General features: G+C 43.5%; 1 protein-coding gene across 1 annotated transcript in view; it reads left to right on the forward strand.

The window, feature by feature from the left end:
• FHDC1 (FH2 domain containing 1) overlaps nt 1-13,371 on the forward strand; it is a 97,692-nt gene that overhangs the window by 9,684 nt on the left and 74,637 nt on the right. The window contains exon 2 of the mRNA XM_086962311.1: nt 12,372-12,923. Coding sequence (XP_086818437.1) covers nt 12,444-12,923 — 480 coding nt within the window. The 5' untranslated portion in view covers nt 12,372-12,443. The remainder of the gene's footprint in view (nt 1-12,371; nt 12,924-13,371) is intronic.

Genomic DNA, 13,371 nt, shown 5'->3' on the forward strand with positions numbered 1-13,371 from the left:
GCTATTATGGATATATATATATATATTTGCTGTCCGGCATTGGCAACAGCTGCTACCGTCCCCCTTTACTGCTTAGCATCGGCAACAAGCATTGGAAAAGTCAAAAAGTTGGCTAACATCTTTCAAAGGTGAGACTTTTTGTCTTTGCCACTGTTTCTTTTTGAAGTGCCATTTATAATGCTTGCTACATAGGGAATGTACCCTTTAAATTCCATGTTCTGATCAATTCCCTTAATCTGGCAAACACGTTTATTTTCTTCCTTGTTTATGCCCCTAAATAGAGTTGTTAGTTTTGAAGTAGCCACAGATGAGATTTGAGTGTATAGTTGTGGGCAAATGAAAATTCAAGAGGCTGGTGGTTCTTCACTCCACCAGCGCCGTGATTTTATGGACTATAAACTCTGCTTGGCACCTCTTGCACATGCTGAACAACAAGAATTGGACTCTGCCAGAAGCACACTAGCACCTCCTTGAAGGCTGGCTCAAGGACAACACCAGTTAAAATATACTGCACTGTTCTGAATGCTCTAGTGGAAGGTGTCTTCTATAGAGGAAGATAGTCCTGTCTTCCATAAGTTATATCCCCTTCAGTGTTCCTCAATGTATGCAGCATACCTACATTATTGCATTGTTCTTGTCCAAGATGGGAAGTGAGAGGGGACTGTCAAGCATCAATGCTGAATGAAACAATGTGGTTAGAGTGTTGGTTGCGTCTTCAGTTGGTGATGGGCCCTTTGAACTGACGCCTGAAAACTCATGGAGTAGGGCACGTTTAATTCATTTACAGTTGCTTGACTTGACAAACCACTTGGGAACTTAATTTGGGGAGATGGCTTTACGTCCTGCTGTTTCTTTGTTATTTTTAGAATTATGGGTGCATTTTTGCTAACCTCTCTTACAAAACTATTTGTGATTTGGGTAAAGAGTTTGCAGTGCAGTGTCTGATGTTCAGATCAGTATAAATCAGTGTTGCATTTTTTAACATTTGCAAAGTATTGTTGGCTGCTATGTTGCTATGTATATCAGTGTAGCTCTTCAGTGTGTGCTTAAGTTATTTCTCTACCATTGTGTATGGTTGTAGATTCAATTTTTTTAGCCAAGGATAGAGTAGTGCTGCTGATTTCCTCCTGGCTTGTGGTGGATTATCTCATTAAGAGGTAACCGCTTCTGTAACTTGAAAAGAAGTCTCGCCACCACACTACTAGTTTTGGTGTTAATTCCTGACTAATCACATTATAGCTGACCACTGGCTGGTGTTTTTCTGAAAGCCTTTGGCATGCATGCGGGTCCACTCCTATTCTCTCCACATGCCTCCCGTGCCTCCATTGTATTACTGCTTGTTTTTAGTAATGATATTGTTAGTGCAGCAAGGATCATCTTTGTTTTGTATTTGGATAACTTTCTTGGGTTCCCTGACCCAGGAAGTGTTTTGGGGCAGACCTAGGTCTCTTTAGATTTTCAGAGCATTGTTACCTGTTTCTGAGATACAAGGCTAACATTAGAGTGCGACCAGTGGATTCACATCACTGAACTGGCTACAGAGAGTTGCGGTTCTCTGCTCCGTTTTAGGGTTCAATGCAGAGCACACTATAAAGTGTATGGGACAAGGCAGCTGCTGAGAATCCCAGCTAGTGTTCCCTGAACTTCAGGGTGTCCGGGCTTGCTACAGAGAGGAAGGGCTCTTGGTTCTGCGTGGGAGTTCAACGCAGGTCACCCTAGGGTGCCCGGGACAATTCCCAACCCAGCACAGGAGAGTAAGGCAGCTGCCAACAGTCCCAACCTCGCCTCTTACTCATCTCAGAAAAAGGTGCAGGTGCCAAGAGAGAACGTTATGAAAAACATGTACAGGCACCACATGCTGGCGCGGCGGCTGCTGTATTTACGAGGTGCATCTGTCCAGGGTGGTATTAGCCTTACTTACCTGTTGGAATCGATCTGATCTTCTTTCTTCAGAGTGTACAAGGCCTGATTGGGGAGTGATGGTGGTGGGGTCTCAGTGTCCAAGCCACAGCTCCATTCTCTTTGGCTTGTCTGCACTTGGGATGCTCATACCAGGAATAGTGATGTGTGGCAGTTTGAGCCTGTGAGTGCTCCCACGGCAAATCCACCCAGTGGCAAAGTGAGAATGAAATATTGAGTTTTACAGCACATTTGAAATGGCCCATTTTAAACTTCCAACGATAATCTGCGCCACAGGTAATCATTACATCACAGTATTCCATGCATGCACAAAACAAAACGTGTGCAGTATTTCATAATACAGTAACGACCCCAGAACCCACCCACCCCTTCCCGAAAAAAATCCAAGAAGTCATAAAAACTGCGGTTTCCATACACGCCTCTTGTTGACGCCCTTGCCATAACAACAGAGGGCATCCTGCGCATCTCCTAGAGGTCAAAGTTCGCTCATCAGGAAATGGTCGTTAGCTTGTCCAAGCTGCATGTGAGGGACCTTGTGCCTGTTCTTTTCCCCATGGTCGTGTGGCTCACATTTTTGCTGCCTCCCCTTCCCCGGTGCTAGGGAGCCGGTGGTGGTTGGCTGCTGACTGCTCACAGTTCGGTGCTTCTCCATATTAGTGAATGAAGACAGCTGGGGCTGACCATCTCCCGCGGGTGCAAGGACACCTGTCATGGGAGCGATAAAGGAAATGCCTTGGACGGAGCGCACCACCCAATGAATTCCCTCAGCGCTCCGCATCAGCAGCGGCCATAATTCACTCACTGAAGGCCTCTGCTTCATCCCTGTGTATTTTTTAAACAAGATTAACACCCAAAGGCCCTGTTAGACTCTTCCCCCCCCCCCCCTCCTAAATGAGCAATGCCATAAACGGTGCTCTTCAGTAATCATTGTTTACTCTTTTGTGTGGGAGGGAAGCGCCGGGATCCTCTCCTGTCAATTAGTAACGGGGGCGCATTCGTTTTATCGTGGTGGGAGCATGAGCCCTTTGATTGCATCTGTTTGTCGTCTTTCAGTTCCTCAGCTGCGGTTGGTGGCTTGGACTGTTTGTTCTCAGCGCCTAGAAGTCTCTGTCGATGACGGCGCTCCCGCGGGAGCAGTTCTTTCTGTCAGGGTTATCCCATCCACTGCACCACCGCGCGCGTTTACAGGCGAAGGCGGGAGTTGTGCAAATACCGCCAGTGCGGCCCGAGAGTAACTTTACGATGTTGAGTGACCCAGTGCAAGGCCCTTTAGTTTCCCTCCATGCTAACGTGTATTGAATCGTGAGTGACTAGTGTATTTTTGTGTCCGTAGTCTTGGCGGGACTACCCGAAACGTGGTACTTCCACCAGTCTCCCACCTGTGAGTGTTATCAGAGGATACCCTCCTTCATTCGGGACAGACCCATGGCATATCGGCGGCTGACATTATTTTCAGGGAACCCCAGTCAATGAATGGGCCGTGAATATTTATGAGCTATGAGTTTTAAGGGTCACGTGCGGCAGAGAGGCTTCCTGTGGCGTTACGCCACAGGCCTGCCGTCATGCAGAACGTATGTATACAGAATCCTCTGTGCTGGCTGAGAGGACTCGTCTGGCGTTACGCCACGGGTCTGTAGTCATGCAGTATGTATGTATACAGAATCCTCTGCCTCTGTGCGGCTGAGAGGACTCGTGAGACGTTACGCCACAGGTCTGTAGTCATGCAGAACGTATGTATACAGAACCATCTGTCTCTGTGCGGCAGAGAGTACTCGTGTGGCGTTACGCCACAGGTCTGTAGTCATGCAGTACGTATGTGTACATATTCCTCTGCGCGGCTGAGAGGACTCGTGTGGCGTTACGCCACATGTCTGTCGTCATGCAGTAAGTATGTGTACAGAATAAATCTGCATGTCATTAAGTTGCCCATTCCTCGTAGTCTCGTGCTTCTTTGGTGAACTGGGGCCTCTTTTGGCTGACGATAGGATCACTGGCTTGTGGGAAGAATAGTTTAGGCACTGGAGTCAGTTCACACTGGTTGTTGTATGGCAGCGTGATTTACCGTCCCTGTGACCCTGTCGCGTTTCTTTACCCACCCACTCACCCCCTGGTTTGCTCAGCTGTTCTCGAGGGGTGGGGCTGCAGTAGGCATAACGAGGCCTCGTCCTGTCTGCCCGGCCTCACCACTGTGGACTTGTGATGCATTTGCATCTCTCTCTTCCTGAGACTTTTTTTTTCTAGAGTGGTCGGTGCTCCTTTTCGTCGAGGCTGCCAAACGAGACATGCGGTAGGGAGTATTTGCACGGATCGCCCGTGTGCACTTAATGGATCTGTGTGGGTGCTTCCTTAACCTGGAAACTCTGATGTTCACAATTGCACTTCCTAAGCAGTGATAGTGAAAGACGCCAGTTTTCTCTGCCAGTATTTGCTCTTGTGGATAAGGCAGTAAGAGTTAGCAGGGAGAGAGGAGCGTCACGTTTCTAATGATTCACTGTAACATCTGCTGTATTTCACTTTTCGTCCTCCACGAACTGGCAGTAATGTCGCCTGACTGTTAACTTTTTTACAGCAGCGCACAATGTGGCCGAGAGACGACATGGGCAGCTGTAGTAATGTCGGGGTGAACTACTTAGCGACAAACGTGCAAAGTGCATTAACAAAACACTAAGTCAGTTGTGGTAAGCGGTAGAGTAGCAGAAAACCGGTGGATGAATATTAATTACTTAGGTGATGGAGCTTAACATTATTTTGAGTAATTATTGGAAAACAATTTGAAAATAAGGATCCATTTTCCATTGTTTCCCTTTTTATTGATGAGCTTCCTGTGCGTGGCGAGTTGAACCGTACATTTCTGCAAACTAAAGTAGCCTCAGGGAACACTTTGCAGTGGCAAGTAGTGAGTGGTTCGAGTTCAGCCGGGGTGGTGCATCTAATGTTTCTGCCCGAAGGACCGGTAATTTGCCTTCTTGCACTGCTACGGGGTGCGAACCCCAGAGGCTGGGTCCCTGTTGATGCGTTTGGCAGACTTGTGATATAGCAGGCCCACTCGCCACAACGCCATCTGTGCGAACCGTTTCTCATCCTAGTGGTTTATTTGAAAACCTGATGTATTCTGGGTGTTGTAGTTTTGGTTTGACTAATTGTACAGATGCATCTGCAAGCTATGATGTGTAGCACAGCCTGACTGGAATCGCAGAGCTATGCCAAGGAGTGAGGTGCAAATTCTAGTGTCATATTCATAGAATTTGTTTGTGATGTCTTATTTATGAAGTTTTTTGTTGTTGTTGCAAACATGTGCATGCCACCTCAGATGGCAATCGTTTTGTATTGTCCTAAAAACTTTAATGGCTATTACATGTTTGTAAAAATAATTTAATAAAATACACTGGTTTGTAAGTGCCAGACCTCTTGGCTTTGACATGGCCTGTTTGTTTTAAGTATTTGCCTGATTTATAGAGAGGAAACCAACCCAGCTGGCTGTTAATTTGGGGGCGGGTGTTTGGCAGGGTGGAGATAAATGGGCCTTGTTCTCCCGGGAGGGGGGAGAGGCTGCTCCTAGATTTGATCTGGGTGGCTTGAGCTTGACCTCCCTGGGATTTTGTCTTTTGAAGTCTGATAGGATACTTGTCCTTGAGTAAAGAGTCGGGCAAAGGTGACATGGGGTTGTTTAGCTTCTATTTGCGAACAACCCGTTGTATTAATGAGCTGTTAGTTTCAGGGCGCTTCTGGCCATCATGTTTTTACGAGGCATTGTTGCAGGAGTAGAAAGGCCGCGTACACCCGAGACTTTCGTAAGGTGTTAGTTGCACACATGATTTTCATGCTTGTTGACCTGTGAACAGTTAAGTAAAATAATCCACTAAACACTTTTTTCAACCTGAGCCAGCGCGAGACGCACTAATGAACACAAAACAGGCTTAAGATGATGCTGCAGTAGTGGAGCATATCGTAAGTAAAAATATCTTAATATTTGCTACAGCTGAAGGGATTCGACCCACTGTCCTGTAATTCATGAGGGGGTCTCTGTAAACTCCGCTGTTTCTCTGTTATACTTCCATTGTGGTTTTAAAATTTTCAGCAAGGTTCATAGCTTGCTGTGCATCTGTAGTATGTTTTCAGAGCCTTTTTATTTGAACCAAGAGCATCCATGACCCCCTACAGCTGGTGATCACTTGGATAATATTTATTGTATAGAATTTGCAAATATTCTATTTTTCTAGGGGCGCTTGGGCACTTTACTAGCTCAAAGAAGCATTCCCACCATGCGTAGTGTTTGTTCGAGTTGCAAACTCTGAATCGGTCGTTTCCATTGGCTAGATGCTTGGATGGGTTAATGCAAAAGACAGAAATCGTGGTTGTAAGAGTAGTGGAAGTAAAATCATGCAGTTTTTGAGGAACTGATGGTATCAAAGGTTTGACCTTTCGACCACCCTTCAGTGATTTAGATTTGCTTCTGAAGCATCTAGTTGAAGGAGCTAAGCCACTGCCTTTTTGTGACTCCTGGGTGCAGAAGTAGCAATTGGAGTGTAAGACATACCAAACTGCAAGCAGCTTCTCCCCCTAGTTAACTTTTAATTGACGTGCATGGGTTTACCATTAATTTTTTAAGCAAAAATACTCTTGACTTGTGATTGCTAGAGCTATGTTGTGGCTTAGCCTTTTCCAAAGCCTTGCCTTCACGCACATACTCCTCAGAACAGAAGCAAGCATGGCAACATTCTAAGCAACTATGGCTAAATTCCAAGCAATCATGGATGTGCAAAAATCTCCTTCAGAATCGTTTTTCCATTTAAAGTAAAATTGCTTGGAATGCACATATTTTTCTGGTAACAAAAGGTTCCCACCAGTGGCATCAAATTGATGTGATATCCAGTCATGGACAATTTTTGCTCGGGAGGAGAAATGAGGAGTTGGCATTCTTAACATGAGGCAATTGTAATGATTGATTCATTGTGTACGTCAATACCCTGGTTCTACAGTGAAATAAAGCATTGCCACCATTCTGATACTCCCTATCCAGGGTTACCCAGGCCAGCATCTAGACCGAACCTATTTGACGTGGTTTTGAATTTCTTGATGGGGAAGCCCCAACCCCCTGTAGCCAAAAGCTTTCTATTGGATTCTAGAGTGTGCTTTAATCCTCCATACAACAATAATGTCACAAGCCATTAAAATCTATGTCCTAGATTCTTATTGGATTGAAAATCTCCCTTTCTCGAATTTATATGAATGTATCACCTGGTATGACTAGTATATGCCTGCGAGTTGGACTGAGTTATTATCACATGGTGTTGACCATCTCTGCTTTAATCCATCAGATATTTTAGTAGATCCTACTTGGATATCCAGTTTTCAAAACGGGAGGTACAAAAACAGTGTTATTACCCACAGCAAAAAAACAGAGTATGCTTTTGGCGGGGAAGCTTGTCGCTGAGAAATGTCTGCTTATGAAATTTCAGCTTTCAAAAGTCTGTATAATAAGGGGCACTGAATGACCTTCCCTGTTGGTTTGTGCTGTGGTTTTTAGAGCTTTATTCTGATAGACTATTGAGGCAGAAATAACATTGTAAGAACACTAGAAATGTACTTTGTCATTTGTACCATACTGTGCAATTTCAAATGCTCATTGTAGTTTAGAAAGTTTGTTTTTTGTCAGATTATTTTCACTAAGTGTTTAACGTTGTACTAAGACATGGTTCCCAGAAAAAAGTATTCCAGACATAGACCCACAGTATACCAAAAGAGTTACTGATCGTCTAATCCGAATTTAAACTAAGCTTTTGGACCTAAACACGATTGGGCAGATGGTATGAACTATTAAAAGCTGGTCGTCCGAGCGTGAAATTGAACTTCAACTTAGGCCTTGAAAAAGTGACAGGTGTTGCGAAATACTTGTTGGCTGCTCTGGCATTGGACATATTAGCAGTGATCCGGTCTAGAGGAATTATTGGCATACCCAATTTTTTTAAATATAATTATATATTGCATGTTATTTAAACCAGTTAATTATGAATAGGTTTGCAATTATATGTATGAGACTTGTACAATTCTAACTGTTGAATCGCATATAATTAAATTAGCAAGACGGAGAGTGCACAGCCTAAAGTTTATCACAATTCATATATCAAGTAATCCAAATGTATAGTGGTTGGGTGCTCTTTCAGGTGGCGTGTCCGTCCTAACACGTCAATGCTAATACACATGAATAAGTGCACCCACGGATCAATGGATGCATCCCTGAGGCAGGGCACACCTTAGGTTCTTGTGAGACCAAGACTCCAAATATTTATGAGCAGTCAGTTTGCAGTTTTTATTTCCGATTCATTCATTTTGATTCATAACGTTATCAAAGTTCAATTCCCATAAATTCCATACAGTTAAATTTCACTTGTGGAAGTGTATTAATGTTCTTAAATGCTCCAATGCATTTCGGGCTAAGGAGCCCTTCATCCGGGTGCTCTACAATACAAAATATAGCCTTAAATAAAATACCAAGATGGCCAACCTGCCTTATAGTCATTACCTAAGTGAGTAGTAACCAAAATTCCAAATCGCAAAAAAGGTTAAAGGCACCCTGAATGTGAGGTAGGTAGCATGCTATATAGTGCTCAGATTGGGCGTAATCAGTGAAAGTATGGCATGCATTTAATAGGACGCGTTAGGCTCAACTAGCTCGATTGAAAAGTGCTTCGTAGAAACAAACAAGTGTATTAGACATAGTGTTCGAGGCGCAAAGATAAAAAAAATGAAAGCACTTACATAAGTTGGGGTCAGAACTCTTATCCGACCATACTACAAACATAAGGGTGAACCGAGTTAGTACCCGCAAATACTTCGGGCATAAACAAAATTAAACAACACCATCATAGCGGTGTCAATATGCCGACTTACTTCAGAAGTTGCTGGGGTTTGGCGTTCTCTTTTAGGAGATTTTCACTGTTAGAAGTTCACTGTTAATATGCCGGATGTGAAAGCCCTGTATACGTCTATCCCCCATGCAGGTGGGATTGAAGCAATGGAAAAAGCCACCCTAGAAAGTGATATTGAGCCAGCAATGCAAGAATTCTTGATGGAACTTATGATTTTCACACTTTACCAAAGTTATTTTGAATAGGACAATGAGTATTACCTACAGCTGTCTGGAACCTCAATGGGGAATTGTGCAGCGCCCATGTGCGCAAATATTTACATGAAGCAATACGAGGAAACTAACATTTATGGCAACCCAAATTGGACCAATAATTTGAAACTATTTGCACGCTACATAGACGATGTATTCATCGTTTGGACGAACACTGAAGAAAAACTACATGAGTCACTCAAGGCGCTTAATGACATTAATGAACGTATAAAGTTCACTTGGGAGATCAGTGACAAAACTATCACCTTTCTGGATGTGAAAATCACCTTGACCACCACAGGCTTCGAAACTGATTTATACTGCAAAAATACAGACAGAAATAATACCCTTTTACTTTTCCAGCTTTCACCAACCCTCACTGAAACAACATTTGCCTTACTCTCAGATGTTGAGGGTGAAAAGAATCACATCAAACCCTACACAAACTAATTATCATCTTGAAGAGATGGGCAAAAGGTTTAAAGACAGGGGGTACCCGGATAACCTTATTGAACAAGCCAAAACGAGAGTAACACATATCCCTCGAGAGCAACTATTCAAAAGATCACAAAAATCTGAAGAACCCAGGATGGTTCTGGTTTCTACATTTTTCACCATGAGTGCAATCTACAAAAAAATCATTCTTAAACACTGGCAAATCGTAAGTATGGAACCTGACTTTGGATTAGCTTTCAAAAACCCTCCTATTTTTGCACACACTCGAAGTGCCAACATCAAAGAAATATTAACCAAGAACACTGTCCAGTTAGGACAAGCCAGGGGGACACGATCATGCATGAATTGCTGTAATTGCAATAATGTCATACGCGGAATATTAACCAAGAACACTGTCCAGTTAGGACAAGCCAGGGGGACACGATCATGCATGAATTGCAGTAATTGCAATAATGTCATACGCGGAAACACGGTTACCCATCCCATGAAAGGATTTGATATAAAACTGCAAGTGAAATTTAACTGTATGGAATTTATAGGAATTGAACTTTGATAACGTTATGAATCAAAATGAATGAATCGGAAATAAAAGCTGCAAACTGACTGCTCATAAATATTTGGAGTCTTGGTCTCCCAAGAACCTAAGGTGTGCTCTGCCTCAGGGATGCATCCATTGATCCGTGGGTGCACTTATTCATGTGAATCGCATATATAAAGTTAGAAAAAAGTATTTTCTTAAAAAATAAGAACTGGATTTTGGTGTATAAATTTGGGTGCCTCTTGCATTCTTCTGAATACTTTTATAAATTGTTAGATGGAGCAACTACCTCCTTGGAGATCACCAGTGCGCTGGAGAAAAACAACGGACAGCTGCCCAAAACATCTTGGTAAACTGATGAAGAAAAGGTTCCCAGAAAGATTAATAATTTTGTTTCTTTGTCACAAGTCACTGCAGGAAGACGAGTAAATATTTTCCTCTTTTGTATTTGTTTTAAATTCTTGTACCAATCAGAATTTCGGTCAGTTTTTAGAGGGCATCTACGATATTGAGACATGCTGCAGCAATTTTTATTCACTTTCCACATTGTAGTGCGTGAAACCCTGATCCAGATTTTGTCTTATAGTCTGTTTGTAAGAATGATCAATTGCTCGAGTGAAGCCCCCCCTCCGCAAAAAATCCAGAATTCACCAAACACAATTTTTTAATGAACAAGGGTGCATTACATCAGAGAACAACCCTTTGGTCTCCACTGAGGTATGTTTGAGGCTAGTGAGCTTTGCAAGGCCTTGTAACTTTCGTAGACATAAAAGATTTATAGGAATCCTTGAAGAGAAATTTAGTTTTATTTTCAGACCTCTAGCACTGCCCAGGTGTTCAACATAATGTCACAAAACATGGTGTAGTAATACCTAGTGGTAGACTTGTGTGTCTTCAGATCCAGTCGCATTGGGGCTGCCTGTACCAGTTGTAGTTTTAAAGTGTTGTCCTAGAGGGGGGGTTGTGATGCATGTTTGTAACCTTCAATCAATTGCTGTCCAGTTTAAAGTCCCCTAAAAGCCCACATCAGAATTACCATTCAACAGGAGAAGAATGCCCAATCTAAGAAGTGGTTTTGTTACTTCCTGCAGTTGTAACATTAGTGTGTTTTTAAAGAACTGATCGGGTGGCTATACTGGAAATTGATGTACAATTTGCTAATAAGCGCAAGGTGGCTATTTAATGTTTGCTATTACTCCCAAATTTCTTATCGCTGTTGGAATGTGCACTGCAGTGGTATTAGAGAAGTATTGTGCTCAGCCTGCACGTCAAAATAGTACCGCTTTAGCCACGTGCAGACTGTGTGTAGATGAGGTTGCAGCCCTTTGTTTATAATGTACCTGGTGTTGGTTTGTCAGTAACTTGAAATGTTGGCGTACAGGTGGTTGGCTGTAGTGGCTTGAATCATACCTTCAAGTGCAGACTTTAGTCTAATTGTAAAATCTGACAACACGCAATTAAAATATTTTTACTCTGTTGTGACTTCCTCAAGCAATTAAACAGTTGAGATTTTTGGAGTTGAGACGAAGCCCCAGTGTTTGACCAGGCTGCGTGCGTACCTGACCTCTGACGTGGGAAGAGCCTATGATGTGAAACATTGCACAGCGATCCCCTAGGTGTGGCTTCCATACACAGGGAGTTGTGTGTTCTGGGGATCAAAGTCAAAGTGCAAATCTCGATTTAATCAGTGAAAGCTCACCAATGTGCTTGACTTGTTCTTTAATTCTTCATCAGACGGTGCTGTGGAGCAGTAGAGTAGGGTACTTGGGCTTCTAGCTGGCCACAGTGTAAAGATGTTGCGTATTTGTTGTATGCTGGAGTCTGTAATAATTAATAAACAAGGCTGGTATGTCAGTAAGCAGGTTATCAAAGTGGTGGGGCGTGGTTGTAGGCCCGTCTGTCCTGTGATGTGATGCTTATTGGTGTACTGTTGTGACCCTTCTCTCTTCAGCTCCTGTGTTTTCTTGCTTAACATAATATCCTTAGAGGTGTGATGGATTCAGAAAACCCCATTACTCCCAATGTGCACCAGTCTCGACTATACAAAAGCTGCCCTAAAACGACAGGGAAATAGATCATTCAAGTCTAATCCCCCACATGCAGAGGGCAACCAAATCCTTGAGTGTGTGTTTACAGAACGCTTCTGACAAGTTCATATGCAGTCATCTTGTGCGGTGACGCTATTTGTGAAAAGAGCATCATGGTAAGCTGTTATTTCTCCTGGTTGCAGCCCTCTGAAAGCATCCGCTGAATGTGAGGTCTGTAATATAATGCTGTTGGATGTAATGTACAAAGCACCACATCCCTCTCTAATTACCTTTTTGTCTTTTGTTGCAGGTGCCGAGATGGGCCTGCACATTCCTCCCTCCCATTGGATGAGACACTGAAACCCCCTCACTTTTCTGTTCTATGGTTCTCAACGAGAGCATCTCCCCCTTCCAAGAGGGCAGGAAAATGCATGTTATGAACTGCGTCTCTCTCGCTAATGAAAAAGAAAATGGGGATATTTCTGTCAGTGCTGAATTAATGATTGGGACAACGGTGCCTCCACCCCCACCACCTCCGCCATGTCCTTTTCCAGCTACAGGCTTTCCCCCACCGCCGCCACCTCCCCCTCCCCCTGGACCTCCGCCTCCACCATCGTTTCTCCCCAATGGTTCGAACAGTCTTTCCAGACACAAGAGGCTACGCAGTTTTTTCTGGAAAACTATTCCCGAGGAGCAGGTTCGTGGCAAGATGAACATCTGGACCATGGCTGCAAGGCAGCATCAGTACCAAATTGATACTAAGACTATTGAGGAACTCTTCGGACAGCAAGAAGCGGTAAAGACTGCGATTGTGACGAAAACCAGAAGTCCAGGCTCTTCGTTTAGAGAAGCCAAAGAGGAGGTAGGAGCTGATCTAAAATATCCAATGCAAGTATTTATTTCCTAGTGCCTTGACGATGTAGATTGCAACAACAGAAAAGTGATGGGCAGAATGCTTGAATAAATCTCAGCCACTGTGCACACTTTCACTGGAACCAAGCTATAACCAGCGGATGAGCCCATAACCAGGACCGAAAAGGTCCTGCGTTGCCTGCCTTCCAGTTCAGGAAGGACCTTGCTTGGCAGTTTGGGCTGGATGGTTCCCATTGGAGCAGGGTCAAGACGAATTTGCAAATAGCTGGTTCCTAACTGAGGTGGCTATGGATTGGGATACGCCCTGCGTAATTAAAAGTGGCTGAGATTAATTTATGCAGTCCGTCATCAGTTTTTGTATACTTTTTACAATGTAGGTGACCGCTTAAAAATGTAAGATGCAGCTGGAATATGTTAGTTTGTCTCATCCTTTGCTG

The sequence above is a fragment of the Lissotriton vulgaris genome, chromosome 3_1 (genome assembly GCF_964263255.1).
Source record: "Lissotriton vulgaris chromosome 3_1, aLisVul1.2, whole genome shotgun sequence".
Taxonomy (NCBI): Eukaryota; Metazoa; Chordata; class Amphibia; order Caudata; family Salamandridae; genus Lissotriton; species Lissotriton vulgaris.